The sequence below is a fragment of the Mirounga leonina genome, unplaced genomic scaffold (assembly GCF_011800145.1).
Source record: "Mirounga leonina isolate KUSES-001 unplaced genomic scaffold, KU_Mleo_1.0 Mir_94, whole genome shotgun sequence".
NCBI lineage: Eukaryota > Metazoa > Chordata > Mammalia > Carnivora > Phocidae > Mirounga > Mirounga leonina.
The window spans coordinates 57757772-57774860 of NW_023270855.1; the positions used below are offsets into that span (position 1 = coordinate 57757772).

Genomic DNA, 17089 nt, shown 5'->3' on the forward strand with positions numbered 1-17089 from the left:
CCACCTACGCCCCCCGCCGCCTCCGGCCCGGGCCCCGCCGCCGCCGCCGCCGCCGCCGCCGCGCCCCACCTGCTGGCCGCCAGCATCCTGGCCGACCTGCGCAGCGGGCCCGGCGCCGCCCCGGGGGGCGCCTCGCCTGCCTCCTCCTCCTCGGCCACCTCGTCCCCGTCCTCTGGCCGCGCCCCCGGCGCCGCGCCCGCCGCCGCCAAGAGCCACCGCTGTCCCTTCCCAGGCTGCGCCAAGGCGTACTACAAGTCCTCACACCTCAAGTCGCACCTGCGGACACACACAGGTGAGCCCCGTCCTCCTGGCCCGCGCGCGGGTCTCCTGCGCCCCTTCCCCCTCCGGGACCCCAAAACTGCGTGGCGCGTGGGGGGCGGGGAGGGGGGCGCGCCCGGGCCGCCGCCGCGCCGGCCGGGAGGGCGGGGCCTCGGTGGGTGGGGCGCGCGCAGGGGGCGTGGCGGCCACGCGGTCGGGCGGCGCGCGGTTGGCGGGCGAGACGGTGGTGGCTGCGGGCGCTCGCCGGGCGCGCGGCGCGACGGGGTCCGTGGGCGGAATCGGGGCTCCCGGGCCGCCCCCTCCCCCCTCGGCTTCGTTTCCCTTTTATTTCCTGTCGCGTTCGTGTGTGGGGAGTGGATGCCGTGGTTGGAGCACGCAGCTCTGAGATGGTTCTGTCTTCCCTTCTCCTGCCTCAGTTTCCCTATCTGTAGAGAGGGAGGAGGAGCCGCGTCGCCGCCTCCGGGGTGGCAGCGACGATTCACCCCAGAGGGCAGCAGAGCGCCTGGCGCGGGGACCGGGGTGGGAGGCGCCCCACACGGTTTTTTTTCCGTATGAGTTTTAATAAGGCGGAGGGCGGGGCTGAGAGTGCCGGTCGAGGCCTGAGTCTGGATGCGGGAGTGGGGGGCGGGTTTGAGAGGGGCCCCTCGAGGGAGTCAGGTCTCCTCACCGCGTTAGGGGGCAGGGTTGGGGGGAGGTCAGTGACACTTGTCATCTCTCAGTGCCCAGCTGGGGGTGAGGGGATGGCTAGGGGAATCAGGCGGGGGCACAGTCATCACCCTTAAAGTGTCACCCCCTCCGTCGCCCCCCTCGGGGTACCGCCCCCAGAATGCTCTCCAAGCTGGGAGTTTGGGTTGGGGGTCAGGGGAAGGTGGGTCTTGCTGGCTGGCCTGGGCTTGAGTACTGAGGGTGGTCTTCCCTTGGGGAAGGGCAGGGGAGCGGGGGAGGGGGGCATCTGGGTACAGGCAGTGAGGATGCACTTGGATTCCGGCTCTGCCACTTTCTAGCCCGTGACCTATGCTGGGGTTCAGTGTTTCGTCTGTGGAAAGGGCGTGAGGAGTTCTGCCTTCTGAGGGTCACTGGGGGGGTCACGTGCAGCCGTGGCGCTGTGGACACACACTGTTGTGGAGAGAGTGTGAGAAAGCAGGCTGGCCCTAGTGGTGTGGTGGGGATCCCATGTGGGCAGCCCCAGGCACCCTCCTCCCTGCTCTTCGCGCTCTCTGTCTCCTGCGCAGTCCCCATCCCTGTCCACGGGGACCTAGAGGCTCTGCCCCACTTGTGAGCACAAGACAGGATACGCAGCCAGGGCCGACTTGGGGTGGGGTCTGCATTTCCTCCCGGGGCCACTGTCCTTCCCTTCCCTGAGCAGCCACTAGTTTTGTTACCCACATATGAAGGCAGTGAGGTCTGCGGGTCTGTGGGCAGGACGTCTGGGGTCCATGAAGATGGAGAGGCGCCTCTCTGGGGACCAGAGGGGAGATTCCGCTCTGGGTGTGGAGCTGGGGTCTGAGCAGGTCCCTGGCTCATTCTAAGTGAGTTTGCCTGTCTGAACAGCAGGGGTGCTGTAGTGGAGAGATTGTCCAGAGAGAGACCCCGTTTCTCCCACTCTCGTGCTCCTACACCTGTCCTGTCACCAGCCCTAGGTCACTGTTGGATGGTGAGGCCCCAAGGGCCTTTTGGACCCCCCCAGTGTACTGATTTGGTTTTTCTTCTTTTCTGGGTCAGTTGAAGGGGGCAGCCAGGCCACCTCCCGCCACAGGTCCCAAGAGACACGTCTCCAGGGCATCCTGGAGTCCTCTGGAGCCCCGATATGCCCCCAAGCAGTGGTGGCCGCCTCTCTAGGCCGGCAAGGGGCGGGGGGCACAGCAGGATGTCAGTATTGCCGTCCACCTTTTAAATGAGAAATTTAGGTTCACAAGGCCCAGCTAGGGTCGGGGGAGTGTCCCAGTGAAGGGTGCGAGTAGTGGGTGGGGTCGGGCAGGGTGCCATCCCTGATGGATCCCTAGCTCCAGTGGGAGCTGTGACTCTGGGTGTCCTGTCTCAAAACCCTCCTTATAATATGGCCTGGGAACCCAGAGGGCACAGCTCCTGGACGGACCGATGGCTCCTGAGATTGGAAATCCCTCACTTAGGCACCCTTGGTGTTCTGTCTCCCGAGGGTTTCGGACACCTGTGTGCTTGAGACTGCTTGTTCAGTGTGTCTCCGCGCCCCCCCGCCCCCCGCTACCCCCCCACCCCCCCAGACCACAAAGCCCAGCTTAGTGGCTGTGCAGAGGCCTTTAGCTTTCCTGGCTCCTAGTAGAGGGCGATGCCGCTGTTAGGCCTGGCTTGGGGGTGGGGAAGCCAGGCTTGCCCCGGCTGTCCCAACCAAGGCTAGCTTGGTGTTGCCCTTTGCCAGGGATGGGCCTGGGGACAAATGTGATGAGGAATAGTAATTACAAGTCAGCTGGGCCATCCCCAGAGGGCCTTTGGGAGAGAATCCGGCCTTCCCCTGCTTTGCCTGAGGATCAGTCTTCCTCCCTGTAAAGAGAATCCCAATCCCAGCCTAGCTCCATTTTACAGAGAAGCAGACTGAGGCATGGAGCAGGATCCTGGCCAGAGTTGAGTGTGGTACCCCCATCATCCCTGCTCCGCTTGGCATAGGGGGTGGTGAGGCTGGGAGGGCCACCCAGCTGCAGGGGCAGGGCTGTCCCGTGGTCCCCTGGGTCTGGCCTACAGCCCCAGCATGGAGCTTTCCCGTGTGGGGTGGGGAAGGACTTTGGAAGCTTCAGGAGAAGTTGACGCCGTTGCTATGGATACGGAGAGTGAGAGGAGAGATGGGGCGGGGGCGGGAGGAGAGACTGGCTGTCTACTCCTTGCTCTCCCAGCCTCCATATCCGGACTGTTCCCCTGCCCCAGAGTCCCTGGTGCCGAGCAGGCGGTGAGCTGTGCCCCTGCTGGGGTCTCGGGCTCCTTCCTGGCAAGAGGGAGCTCAGATCCAGAAGTGGAGTTTCTAGGCCCTTCCCCAGGGCACCGCGGATACCATTCTCTGGGGGTGTCCTGGGCACCGTGGGGGTTTCAGCAGCATCCCTGGTCGCACCCACTCAATGCCAGAAACATCCCCAGTTGTGACAGTGACATGTGTCCCCTGGGGGAGTTGCAGGATCACCCCCAGGTGAGAACTCCAGTTTTACTCTAAAATCCTGTCTCCTTAAGTTTGAAGAATATTAGGGGCACCTGGGTGGCTCGGTCGTTGGGCGTCTGCCTTTGGCTCGGGTCAGGGTCCCGGGGTCCTGGGATCGAGCCCCGCATCCGGCTCCCTGCTCGGCGGGAAGCCTGCTTCTCCCTCTGCCACTCCCCCTGCTTGTGTTCCCTCTCTCGCTGTGTCTCTCTGTGTGAAATAAATAAATAAAATCTTTACAAAAATAAAATAAGGGGCACCTGGGTGGCTCGGTCGTTGAGCTTCTGCCTTCGGCTCAGGTCGTGATCCCAGGGTCCTGGGATCGAGCTCCGCATCGGGCTCCCTGCTCGGCGGGAAGCCTGCTTCTCCCTCTCCCACTCCCCCTGCTTGTGGAAAGCCTGCTTCTCCCTCTCCCACTCCCCCCGCTCGTGTTCCTTCTCTCGCTGTGTCTCTCACTGTCAAATAAATATCTTAAAAAAAAAAAAAAGTTTGAGGAATATTAGGTGAGCATCTAGCGTGTGCAGGGTACTGTGGGGACATCCCAGTCCCTGTGCTCTGACACCCTGGACCCTTGGGAGGGGGGTGACAGCAGCAGTGATGGAGGAGGAGGTCTCTCAGCTGACACCATGGGGTCCTGTGGGGCAGGAAGGGGTGTGTCCCAGGAGAGGGGACCGCACCCTGGCTGCAGGGGATGGGGACAAGGGACCTGGGGTGTGAGTTTTGAGGATGAGGTGGAGGTGTGAGGTGGGGGTCAGGGCAGGTGAAGGGTTCCATTTAATCCCAAGGGCAGGGTGGAGAGTGGGCAGGAAGGCAGGCCCGGCTTTGCAGAGGAAAATCCGTTTATGGAGCAGGGATTAGGGTCCCGCGAGAGGGGTTGAGGAGGGCAGGCTGCCCGCATGGGAGCGAGAGGGGTGGGCCAGCCCACAGACTGGGTGCAAGTGAGAAGCCCCGGGACACGGAGAGTAGGAGGTGGCTAGGGTGAACCCTAGTTTTTCTGAGTAGCCCAAGGGGGCAGGGTGGGGGTGGTGGTATTCTTGGCTGAAGAGGCCCCCAGGGGAGAGGCACATGGGGAAACTGAGGCCCAGAGGGGAAGTAGCCACCACCCTCCCAGGGCCGAGAGGACAGCAGAGCTTCCCCCCCTTCCCCAGGCAGAGCCGTGAGCTCCTCTGAGGATGGGGGTGGGGGGGTGTCAGGAGACTGGTGGCTTATGGGGGGGCAGGGTAGGGCAATGCCAAGCCTGAGGGGGGCGGGAGTGGCCAGTGAGCTCCACCTGGCTCCCCCCTCCCACAGGGGGGAGAGCTGCTGGAACTGGCTTCAGGTGCTGGTCATGTGACCAGGCAGTGGGGGAGGTCCCCCAACATTGTGGGGGGTGATAACCACCCCCCACCCAGGCTCCCTGATAAAGGTGGCCCAGATGGCCCGGGAGCTGGCAGATGATACCAGCGCAAGGAGCCGGCCTCCCTCGGAGGGAGGGCGGGGAGTGGGGGCCACCCTGACTTTAACCCTCGCCCAGTGCTCTTCCAGAACAGCAGGTCTCCCGATGACACGTGCTGTGGGGAGGGGGGGCTGTGAGAGTTGTTACCCCTCACCCCCAGGCACGAAGAGCCCCCGGGCCAAACAGGCCAGTCTGGGTGGCAAGCGAGCCACTGCAGTGTGGGTCTTCAGGGAGGAAGGAGGGATGAGGGGCCGCGGGGGGCCGGCCTTTTAAATAAACGGTAGTGATACCACCTCCCTGGGCAGGTGGGGGGGGCGGTGGACAAGATGACGAACACACCATCAGCTGCTGCTGCAGCCCGCAGCCTGAGCCTGACTCTCCGGACCTGTGGTCTCCCCGCAGAGTATGCAGTATGCACGGCATGCTGGGCTGTGCCGGCAGCTTGACGGTCAGGTGAGGGGGCAGATCTCACACCTAGGAGATGCTAAGCACAAGGATAGAGAAGCGGAGAAAGGGGACAGTGGAGTGCACCAGTTGGGTAAGGAGAAACCAATGTTATGGGTGACGGTATACAGGGAAGGGGCAGAGTGAGGTGGGGAGAGATTCCAGGCAGGGGGAACATGGTGGGTGAGGATTAGTGAGTGGGGCTGCAGAGAAGTCGAGGGAGGGTGAGGGGTCAAGGTAAACTCTTTCAGCTTTGATCTTGGGTCAGGGAATAGCTCTGGGAGGTTGTAGGGCAGAGCACAGACTGGGTGGCTCAGCCACAAGCTGATGGGCTACTGCACTAGTCCAGGCAAGGGCTGGGTCTGGAAATATTTTGAAGGGGTTAGGGATGGGATTTGCTGCCAGGTACCAAGCAGGCCAAGATGAGGGATGGAGATGGCCAGGAGATGCCTGTCTAAGCTCTGGTGGCAACAACAGAGCAGTTGAAAGGGGAAACCTGCAGGAGGAGTGGGGGATGTGGGGGTGGGTAGGTGGTAAGCCTTGGGTTTGGGGGGGCAGGGCCCAGGGGGGTATTTAAAATCACAGCACGGGGCCGCCTGGCTGGCTCAGTCAATGGAGCATGTGACTCTTGATCTCAGGGTTGTGAGTTCGAGCCCCACAATGGGTGTGGAGATTACTTCAAAACTAAGAAAGAAAATCACAGACTAGTGGAGCTTCCCATAGGCAGCAGACTTTGTAAAGCCATCAGAGTAGCCAGCTGGAGGTGGACCCCATGCCCTGCTTTCCAGACCTCACCTTCAACTTCTCCCCTTTTCTGCTGCACCTTCACAACTGTTCTTTGGGTTATTTTTTTTTTTTTTTTAAGATTCTATTTATTTATTTGACAGAGAGAGACAGTGAGAGGGAACACAAGCAGGGGAAGCGGGAGAGGGAGAAGCAGGCTTCCCGCGGAGCAGGGAGCCCAATGCGGGGCTCGATCCCAGGACCCTGGGACCATGACCTGAGCCGAAGGCAGACGCTCAACGACTGAGCCACCCAGGCGCCCCATTTGGCTTCTTTCTGGACTTGTCGGGGCATCTCCGGGAAGCCCCTGACCCTCCCTGCCATCGGCTGCAGCCCCAGCCTTCCCTAGCTCTCCAGGAATTCTCCCTCACCTGGGCCCCTCCCCCCTGCCTCTACCCAGTGGGTGGGCATTTGTGCAAGGGTCAGCTGCCCGACACACCTCTGTCCCTACCCCAGGGATGACTCAGGAGGTCATGGTGAAGGTTAGTTGTCAGAGCCCCGGGGTTTGGCCCCTGTCCCATGAAGTCCAGGCAGGCCAAGCTGTCTTGGCCCAGGAACCACCTTCACATTACCCTCTATCAGGTCTCCAGGACCTCTTGGCCTCCATTTTTCTGAGCCAACATGACACTGTGGTGACTCCAACTGTCCCCAGGTCACCCCAGCCCGGCCCAAGTCAAAAGGTCATATCCACCGGCTCCCCGCCCACCACATCTTCCCCCACCCGGGTTCCAGTCCGTTCTGGAGCAGCGGCCCCTGCGGCCTCCTAAGCGCCCCCACCCTGGCTAGTGGACCGTGGGAGGCTGACAGGGCCTGCTATCTTGCCGGCATTCGCCCATCGTTGTGGGGGCGGGAAGCCTGCGCACCCGAGTCCCCGCCACCCACGTGTGCACGTGAGCTCCCCAGCAACTGGGTGTGGGGCGGGGCTGGCCGGGCTGCAGCCGGCAAGTCGACCCCAACCCCCGCCGCCCCCGCCCTAGCGGGAGCCGGACCACGTGAGCGAGGCCGGCTGGGCTGTGGATGTCCCTGCCGCCACCGAGCTACGAGCTACGTGCGGCAGCTGTGTTCCCGGCGGCAGCACGCGCCCTGCCCCAGTGCGCGCTGGCACCGCTCTTGCAACCTGCTTATTGCAAAGTGGAACTGCGGGGAGGAGGGGAGGCTGGGAGGCGGGTACCAGTCCCGCCACCGCCCGAAATGGGGAAGTGAGCCAACTGCGGGGCGCGCCAGCAGCGGGATGGCCCCCCCTTCCCTTCTGCTTTTCCCCGCCTGCGCCCTGCAAGATGGCGACAGGACTGCATGCCCCTCGGAGGGGCATCGCTCCCCCAGGCACCGGGTCTGGCCTAGAGCCAGCAGCCCCGCCCCCCAAACCGGACTCCCTTCCCCCAGACTGCAACCCTGGGGGCCTGTCACCTCCAAGCACTCCACCGCCCGGGTGGGGCGGGGGTCCTTTCCCAGGCTGTTTTGAGCTCCGTGGTTCTGTAGAGGATGTCTCTGCTGAGATCCCTCCCCCTGCCTTTGGGATTGTTCAGGGAAGGGTGCAGCCCCAGAGATTTGCGGTCTGCGAAGTCTTGGGTACAGATGTGTAACCCCCCCTCCCCCCGGGGTAGGTGACTCCGGCACACCTGGATTCACAGCCTTCTGGGGCATGCCCGCCTGCAGCTGTGAGAAACCCACAAGAAATCTTCATGGGGGGGGCTTGCTGGACCCACCTCCTCCTTTGGTTTTGGGGGTGGCCGGCAAGAAGGGATGGGGGAGGGGAGGTTTTAGTCTAGCTCTCTCCTGGGCCACGGGTGATGGCAGGAGCCCCCTCTGCCTCTTCTGACTCCTACCTCCTCCCAGCCCTTCACCCCAGGACAGTCCCTTAGCTTTCAGAGCAGAGATGTTCCTGGCTCCCCCCACAGCCACACGCCTGTCCCGTGGTCCTTCCTGCCGGCTCCTGGTTACCTCTCCTCTGCACTGGGCCACCATCGGTCCTGTTTGGGGGGCCTTTCTCAGACCCCAGGCCATGCACCCCTCTTCTGGGTGTGTTCCCTGACACAGGGTCAGCCTGAATCACCACAGTGCCCAGCCTGGGCCCGGTGTGTAACCCAGGAGGTGACCACCCTGACCCCGCCGTGGCTGCCCCCGAGGCCAGCCCTCTCCCTTTGTACCCGGAGCTCCATCCAGTGCCACAAAGGGTGTCACAGGGGTGTGGGCGCCACGGCTCACGTGCCCACATTCTATCCACACCCCCACCACACACGCACCCTCCAGAACTCTGGACGAAACAAGGGCTGGGAGTCCAGGGTCCCAGGTACCCGGCGCAGGGCGCAGGGGTGCAAGCTCCGGGATCCTCACGGCCCCTTGGCGTGCGGGGATCCACGGTGGACCCAGCCTAAAGGTGGGGCCCTCGGCGCTCCCGGGAGATGCTGACCATGCTCGCTGGGGGTCGGACTAAACCGTTCTGGGGCCGACACCCCAGACCGGAGGGGTGGGTGCGGACGGGCGCTTGGGGCTGGCGGCGGCTGGTCGGGGCAGGATGGGCGAGGCCAGCCTGGGAGGTGGGAGGGGTCTGCGGAGGAAGTTGCCGGGTGGCGGCCCGCCCCGCCCCTCCCCTCCCCTCCCCTCCCCGTCCGTTCCGCGGGGGCGGGGTGAGGCCGGTGGCCACGACCTCCAAGCCCTCTCCTTCCCGGCGGCGCTGTGACCTGCGGGGGGGCCGTCTCTGCCAGGGCCTCGTGCCCTTCCCCACCCTCTGCCGGGCTGTGGGGTTGCAGGTGGCCCTGGGGGACCCTTCACATGTCCCTCTACCTCTAGAGGGGCCACAAGGGTAGGTGGGTGGACCGGGCATGGGAATCTGCCCAGACACCACCCCAACACAACAACGACTTTGCGCCCCGGGTGGTCATTTTCAAAAGGTGAGGGTTACTGGGGTCGCGAGCACCTGGGAGCCTCTGGTATGTCCCCCCCCCCCCAGCGGAGGTGGGGACAGGACCCATTTGCATAGGGAGAAGCCCCTGCAAAGCCCAGCATGCCTTGGGAGCGGGCGCGCGCGCGCGCGTGCATGCGTGTGTGTGCGCGCGCGCGCGCGTGTGTTCTGTACACCAGGAGCTCTGTCTCCGAGGCTGTGCCGTGGGAGTGGGGGCGGGCCTGGTAGAGCTCAGCCTCTGCGGGTTCTACTTTTAACCCATGGAAACTGCTCCTGGAATTACTACAAGTTCCTAGGAAATAAAGGGCAGGAGCGTTCATTAGGGGTGTCGTGAAATGAGTGGGGGTTTTCTTTGCACATTTACACGTTTTAAATTCACACCCAGAATCCCGCCTCTAGAACCAGGTGGGCGGGTGGGGAGGCAAATGACCAGGATCCTGTGGGCGTCCCCCAGCGCTGACTGTCCTCTGTCCCCTCTGCCCAGGCGAGCGCCCCTTTGCCTGCGACTGGCCGGGCTGCGACAAGAAGTTCGCGCGCTCCGACGAGCTGGCCCGCCACCACCGGACGCACACCGGCGAGAAGCGCTTTCCCTGCCCGCTCTGCTCCAAGCGCTTCACCCGGAGCGACCATCTGACCAAGCACGCGCGCCGCCACCCCGGCTTCCGCCCGGAACTGCTCCGGCGCCCGGGCGCCCGCAGCACCTCGCCCAGCGACTCGCTGCCCTGCAGTCTGGCGGGCAGCCCCGCGCCCAGCCCCGCGCCCAGCCCGGCCCCCTCTGGCCTGTAGGGCCCTGGTCCAGCCCACCCTGCCGCACCCCTGCTGGGCCTGGGCATGGAGCACCAGCAAAACGCCTGCTGTCCGCCGCCAGGGGCGGGCCACGGACGACAGCCAGCGTCCCCGACACTGGACCGGCGGTGGCCCTTGGGAGGGGTGGCTGGGGCCCGCGTCTGTAAATAGCCATGTTGGATAACTCTCCTCCCACGTGTTAAACAGGAACCCCAGGTGGGCGGCCAGCAGGCGCTCCCCTACCCCCATGGCCACCTCCCTGCTTTGGAGAGGGTGGATCTGGGGGGAGCGGCCCAGGAAAGGGGCACCTAACCAGTGCTCAGACTCTGCCCCCCCCAGCCCCCCTCTCCAGGTTGGGATGATGTGTGCAAAGAGCCATAGATGAACCATGGGTTACCCCGGCACCCCCCCCACCCTGCCCGGGGCCCCTCACCCCACTGAAAGCCATTGGAGATGTTCAGGGAACTGGGGTGCGGTCCCAGCCGCCCCCATCCGGGTACTCAATCTCAGGTGTCCACAGGTTCTGCCCTGCCACCCAGCTCCCCAGCAGTGGGGGCAGGGTGGAAAGGGGGGAGGCAGGGAGGCGGGAAGGCAGTAGGGTCCAGGTTTTGCTCCTAAGACTGGGATAGGGAGGGAGAGAAACGGGTTCTTCCAAAGAACATTTTGACTCACATGGAGGGGAGGTGGGTAACAGGCTGCAGCTGGGGCAAAGGCCTCCTTATTTATTTTCCTCTGTCTCTGCTGGTGGGAAGGAGGGGGGCAGTGAGCTGCCCCTCTCTGGGTGGGTGTGTGAGTGTGTGAGTGAGGACTGCTCCTGTCAGTCGAGTCCCCAACTTTGGCCTTCCACAGCATCGTGTGACAATCAGTCAATCCCTCCTGTTTGGGACCATGACAGCCATCGAGCATAAGGCACCCCTTCCCTGCAGGTGGAGGTGTGGCGGCCGGCTCCATCCTGCCACCAGCCCTTCTTCCCGGCAGGTACCCCTGGTCACATGGCCCCTGGACCAGAGGTTGGGGTCCTGCTTGCGAGGGCAGGAAGCATGAGGGCTGACGCCTGCACCCCATGGGATAGCTCGTTTTTTTGGACCGGGTAGAATATTTTTTCAGGCACCAATCCCTTTCTTGACCTGGGCCCCATGGGTGGTCCGTTGTCCTCAGGGGGTGTGGGTGTTGGGGGGAAGGTCTGCGTGATCTGAACTTAGCGTAGGGAGGGGTAGGTGCTGTGTGCTCTCCTGGCGTATTCCCGCTGTGGCTTTGGTTGGGTTTCATTTTGGACAGGGACTGAGGACCCCCGCCCTAGAATGGGAGCGGACCCAGGCTCCCTGTCCCAAGACCCTGAAAGGATCCGTGTCCCACTGTTGGCTGCAGGAGGTTTGTGACACCTATGTGTGTTCCAGAACCTTCCTGTCTCCCCATCGGGGTCTGGGGTTTTGGATGGTGTTGTTGTGGACCAGACCCGGCCTGGCAGGATCCAGGGATGGGTCCTGGGGGTCCTGGGGAGGAGGCCAGGGAAGCCCTTTTGGAGCTGGACTGGGAAGGGTATTCTCGCTCAGTCTCTGGGCGGATCCTTGCCGGGCTGGTCCATCTGTACCCTAAACCCTCCTTTCCAGCAGTGTTGGTGAAATGCCTTAGTCTGTGGGGGCAGGCTGGGGTCCCATTTTCCCCTGTGTCTTTATGGACGTCCTCTTGATTGTCCCATCCCTGGCTGGTGCCTCTCCACAGGAGGTGGACTGTGGGTCTGAGGCCCCAGGAAGCTGAGGACTCCTCCCTGGCCCCTCCCCAGTGTCCAGGGGCCTGGAGAGACCTGTGCCCCTCCTCCCCCAAGGAGCTCGAGGTCATTGGGACCTGGTTCCAGCCACTTAGCTGGATGGGGTAAGGGGGGAGGGCCCCGAGGGACTTGTGCTTTCAGGGGGCGCCCCCACTTCCCCCTGTCCTGCCTGGCCTCTTCCTTGTATTTAATTAAACAAGCCCTTTTTTAAACCCGACTCAGGTGCCTGTGTGGTTTTTCCCACCTCTGGCCTCCAGCCGCCCGCCGAGTGCCTGGGTCCCACTCAACAGTGTAGCCCCCCGGTCGCCAGCCTCCTGCTGGGGGCCCTGAAAAGACCCCACTAGCTGGGACACGAGACAAGGCTCCCTCAGCCCTAGGGCCTGGGGAGGGGGCTGCCGCCCGCGTCACCCACGCCTCGCGCCGCTGCGCCCCCTCCTTCCCGCTCCGTTACCCGGCAACGGAGGCGCGGTGACACGGCGCGCGGGGGCGTCCGGCGCCCGCCGCCTTCCGGCTCCGGGAGCTGGGGGTGGCCGTGCCCCGGGGCTGCTGGTGGGCGTGGCAGCGCTCGTCCCCAGAGGGTCCCCGGACCCCGCTGTCTCCGCGCCGCGCCGGGCTCGCGTGCCCACGGGCCTGCTCACGTATCGCACGCCTGCCGTCTGCCAGCTCCCGATTGGAGGGCACTGGGCGGGGGAGCCCCTTCGGGAGGAGGGCTCAACGGCCCGGGAGCATTGAGAAGTTGTGAGGGTCTTGAACCCCTTTCCTAGGAAATAGATGCCCAGATTCCCGCGGCCTCCAGAGCCCCGAAGGCGGGTGTGGCTCCGGCGGGGGCGCACAGACCCTCCCCAGGGGCTTCCCCGATGCCGCCCCGGGGAAGGCGAAGGCCCCGCCCTCTGGTGGCCGCCCCTGGCACTGCACCGCCGGCTCCCGCCGAGCCCGCCCCGGGGTCCTGCCCCTGCGGCCGCGCAGGTCGCCCACAAGCTGGGCAGGGGGCCCTCGACCTTACTCGAGGACGGCCTCCCTGTTGCATCCCCCTAACCCCTGCTTCACTTTGTCCCCTTTCTGCTGGCTTCTGCCGCGCAGGCTCACAGACATTGCTCCTTGGACCCCCGTCCCGCTGTCCCCCTCTGGCTCCAGCTGGCTTTTCTGCCCCTTTGGGCAGAGTCCCTGGAATTCGGGGTCCACGCACGCAGCCCCTCCCGCCTGTCTCTCTTGGACACCATCCCACGTGCTCTGAACTGCTCGAGATGTCCCCTCCTGCCTTGGGGACGCTCCCTGGTCGTGAGGCCTCGGGGACCCCTGACCCTCCCGGATCGCTCGCACCCCGGGCTCAGGGCCCCCTCTCGCTTTGCTCCTTGTACGCTCACGTCCCCTTATGTGCCGACGACGCTCCCTGGTCGGACCTCCACTCGGACCCTCGATGTGCCCACTCCCCCCGCCAGGCTGCCCAGTCCCACCTCCCCTTCAGGCATCGGCACCTCCATCTTTCCAGGTGGCAGGCCAAAATCCTTGGGGTCACCCTTGACCTTCACTCTGTCTCTACCCACGTCCATTCCATCCGGAAATCTCCCTGGAGTTCTATCTTCAAAGCACATCCCAAATCGGCCCACTTCCACCCTGTCCTGTGTCTCCACTTAGTCTACCCCATCATCGCCCACCTGGACCGGGGCAGCCCCCTCCACCATGGCCTCCCGGTCGCCCTACAGTCCGTCCCCCTCGGTGGCCACCAGAGGGCGACAGTGAGCACCGAATCAGGTCCCGCCCCCCTCTGCTCACAGCCCTCTGGGGCTCCCACCTCCCTGGGGGAAAAGCCCAAGTCCTCACCAATGTCCCCAAGGCCCTGCACGACCTGCCCCCGTCCCCTCCCTGCTCTCCACTCCTCCCTTTCTCCCCCTTGCCCACTCTGCTCCAGCCACGCGGACCTCCTCTCTGTTCCTCCAACATGCCTGCCCAGTGCTGCCCCAGGGCCTTTGCACAGACTGTGCCCTCTGCCTGGAATGCCCTTCCCCCTCTACTTTCTTCAGAACTGCTCAAATCCCAGCTTCCTCAGAGGACTACATGGACCACCTCTTCTCTCAGCCTCATACCCTGTTCTACTCCCCCGCCACCCCAGCACTTAGATCATGCTATCTCGGGGCGCCTTTGGCTCGGGTCATGATCCCGGACTCCCGGGATCGAGTCCCGCATTGGGCTCCCTGCTCAGCGGGGAGTCTGCTCCTCCCTCTGACCCTCCTCCCTCTTGTGTTCTCTCTCTCACTCTCTCCAATAAATAAATAAAATCTTTTTAAAAAAATCATGCTATCTCATTTCCTTATTTCCTATTATCTGTCTGTCTCCCCCACCGGGAGCACCACCCCCACCAGGGTGGGGGTCTTTCCCCCGTTCAGCAGTGTTTCTAGCCGTGTGTCTGGCGCATAACAGGCACTTGGTGAATATTTGCTAAATGGATGCCCAAGGCCAGTGAGCCTGGATAGAGACTAGGTGGGCTTCACCTCACACACTTTGTCAGGTCAATGCAGGGGCCCGCCTTTCTGTTCTTGGTGATGACAGGTGTTGAGGGACCCCTGCATGAGGGGCCCGGTCCGGTGGCTGAGGTGGGGAGAGCAGTAGGCTGGGAGGGGGTCCCGCGTGTGCTCACAGGGGTCCGTGGCAATCACCAGCTGGTGGACCGAGGGTGGCCTACTGTTCACACAGAGCCTGGGATTTGCAGGTTTTTGGTGACATCCCCCCACGTTTTAAACATGGGCAACAGACAAATTTACATCATTTGAAAAACTCCTACTAAAAAAAAAAAAACCCTGGTGCTCAAACACACACACCGAAAACAAACACATGTGTGTCCACAGCCACACAGTCCACGATGCCCAGATGCCCTTCGACAGAGGGCCGGACACACAAAACGGACACACACGGGCATGGCACTCGACCGCAACCAGGAGCGAGGACCCCGAGCCCACGACGCTCAGGGAGGGAACCAGACACAGAAGGCCACGTGGGGTGTGCGTCCACGTGGGTGACACGTCCAGAACGGGCTCATCCACGGACGGGAAGGGGGCTCGTGGGGGCGGGGGGCTGGGGAGGGGATGGCTAGTGGGGATGGGGCTTCTTTCTGGCTTCAGAATATTCTGCAGTTACATAGAGGTGATGGTTGCACAGAATAGTGAATGTACAGAATGCCCCTGAATTTTCACTTCTAAAATGATTAATTATGGGGGCGCCTGACTGGTTCAGTCAGTGGAGCATGTGACTCTTGATCTCAGAGAAATGAGTTCAAGTCCCACCTGGGGTGTAGAGATTACTTAAAAATAAAATCTTAAATAAAATAAAATGATTAGTTTTGTTAATGTAAATTTCCCCTAAATAAAAAAGGAAAAATCCACTTCATGGAATAAAACAGAGGGGAGATGGGCGCCTGGGTGGCTCGGTCTTTAAGCGTCTACCTTCGGCTCAGGTCATGGTCCCAGAGTCCTGGGATCGAGCCCCGCATCGGGCTCCCTGCTCGGCGGGAAGCCTGCTTCTCCCTCTCCCACTCCCCCTGCTTGTGTTCCCTCTCTCACTGTCTCTCCCTGTTAAAAAATAAATAAAAAATCTTAAAAAAAAACAAAAACAAAACAAAACGGAGGGGAGAATCTGCCCAGGACGCCCTGTGGGAGCTGCCTCCCGTCTGTCTCTGCTGCATTTCTCATTTTCATCACTGAAGTCTTACCCCAGGTGGCACGCATTAAATGCAGTTTTCTGCCCCCCTTAGAATGGAGGGCAGATTCATTCCTTCACATTGACCCATTTTACAGATATGTGTTGTAGATTCTGTGTCCAGCTGGGTCCTGACCCTGAGATCCCCGGGTTGATGAGGGTGGAATGCAGGCAGGTGTGAATAAAATCCCTACATTGTTGGGAGAATGGGAAGGTTTGTGAGGCTGCCATGGTGGGAAATCCCCAGGGAGAGACGTGACTGTCAAGCGGAGAAACCCACCTGCATCCTTCACTGCTTCCAACCCTCCATGGCTCCCCATCGCCCTCCTGGTTTGGACAACAAGGACCCTCACACATTCACAGCCTCCAGTTGTCTCCTGCCTGGATGCCTGCTCAAGAAAGAGTCGCATGCAGGGGCACCTGGGTGGCTCAGTCGGTGAAGCGTCTGTCTCAGGCTCAGGTCATGATCCCAGGGTCCTCAGATGGAGCCCTGTGTCCGGCTCCTTGCTCAGAGGGGAGCCTGCTTCTCCCTCTCCCTCTGCCCCTCCCGCTGCTCGTGCTCTCTCTCTCTCTAACAAATAAATAAAATCTTAAAAAAGAGAGAAAGAGTCCCATGCCTAGAAACCCGCCTGCAATATTGTATGCACCCTTGTTAACACTTACTGCATTTCAAACCAGGGACTCTCAGGGTTTCAAACCCTGAGTGCACTCAACTCAGGGTCACAGAGGCAAGGGATCTCTGCCCTCAGGACCCACTGGCTAGCCAGGAGACAGACTTTGGACAAAAACTGAGATTGTGTCCTCTGGAGAGTCATCTCTGACCCTCCCCATCCCACCTGCCTTCCATTGCTGTACTTCTTAGTTAATTAATTTGTAATTGTGGTAAAAATACATAACATAAAATGTTCCATTTTTAACTCTTTCTAAGCACACAGCTCAGCGGCATGAAGCACACTCGCCCTGTTGTGCGACCACCCCCACCCTCCGTCTCCAGAACGTTCCATCTCCCCACATGGAGACTGTGTCTCCACAAAGCACGGACTCCCCACCCCCTGCCCCAGCCCCAGCTCTCTGTCTCTGTGGACGGGACTCCTCTGGGGACCTCCTGGGAGTGGGGTCTGCGGGATGTGTCCCTCTGGGTCTGGCTCCTCTCACTGAGCCCAGTGTCCTCGGGGTCCCTCCACGTCGTGGCAGGTGTCGGGGCCCCTTCCTTTCTTCTTCAGGCTGAATAATGACGTTCCATTACATGGATATACCACATTCTGTGTATCTACTCATCCGTTGCTAGATACGGGCTGTTCCCACCTCTTGGCCACCGTGAATCCTGCTTCTGCGAACGGGTGTGTGCAACTATCTCTTCAGGACCCTGCTTCCCGTTCTTTTGGATATACACCCAGAAGTGGGATTGCTGGGTCATAAGGTAGGTTACTCTGAACTTTTTGAGGAACTGCCATACAGTTTTCCAGAGTGGCTGCACCATTTAAAAAAATTTTTTATTGTTATATTAATCCCCATACATTACATCATTAGTTCTAGATGAAGTGTTCCATGATTCATTGTTTGTGCATAACACCCAGTGCTCCATGCAGAATGTGCCCTCCTCAATACCCATCACCAGGCTAACCCATCCTCCCACCCCCCTCCCCTCTAGAACCCTCAATTTGTTTCTCAGAGTCCATCGTCTCTCATGGTTCATCTCCCCCTCCGATTTCCCCCCTTCATTCTTCCCCTCCTGCTATCTTCTTTTTTTTTTTCTTAACATATATTGCATTATTTGTTTCAGAGGTACAGATTTCTGATTCAACAGTTTTGCACAATTCACAGCACTCACCATAGCACATACCC

The 17089-nt window shown here is 61.6% G+C and overlaps 1 protein-coding gene across 1 annotated transcript; it reads left to right on the plus strand.

The window, feature by feature from the left end:
• KLF16 (Kruppel like factor 16) lies at positions 1 to 11765 on the plus strand (the record flags this gene model as incomplete). The annotated part of the gene is made up of 2 exons (XM_034998192.1): positions 1 to 292; positions 9485 to 11765. Coding segments are annotated over 2 exons (594 nt in total), but the record flags the coding sequence as incomplete, so codon positions are not given.
• Between the last annotated feature and the right edge of the window lie 5324 nt (positions 11766 to 17089).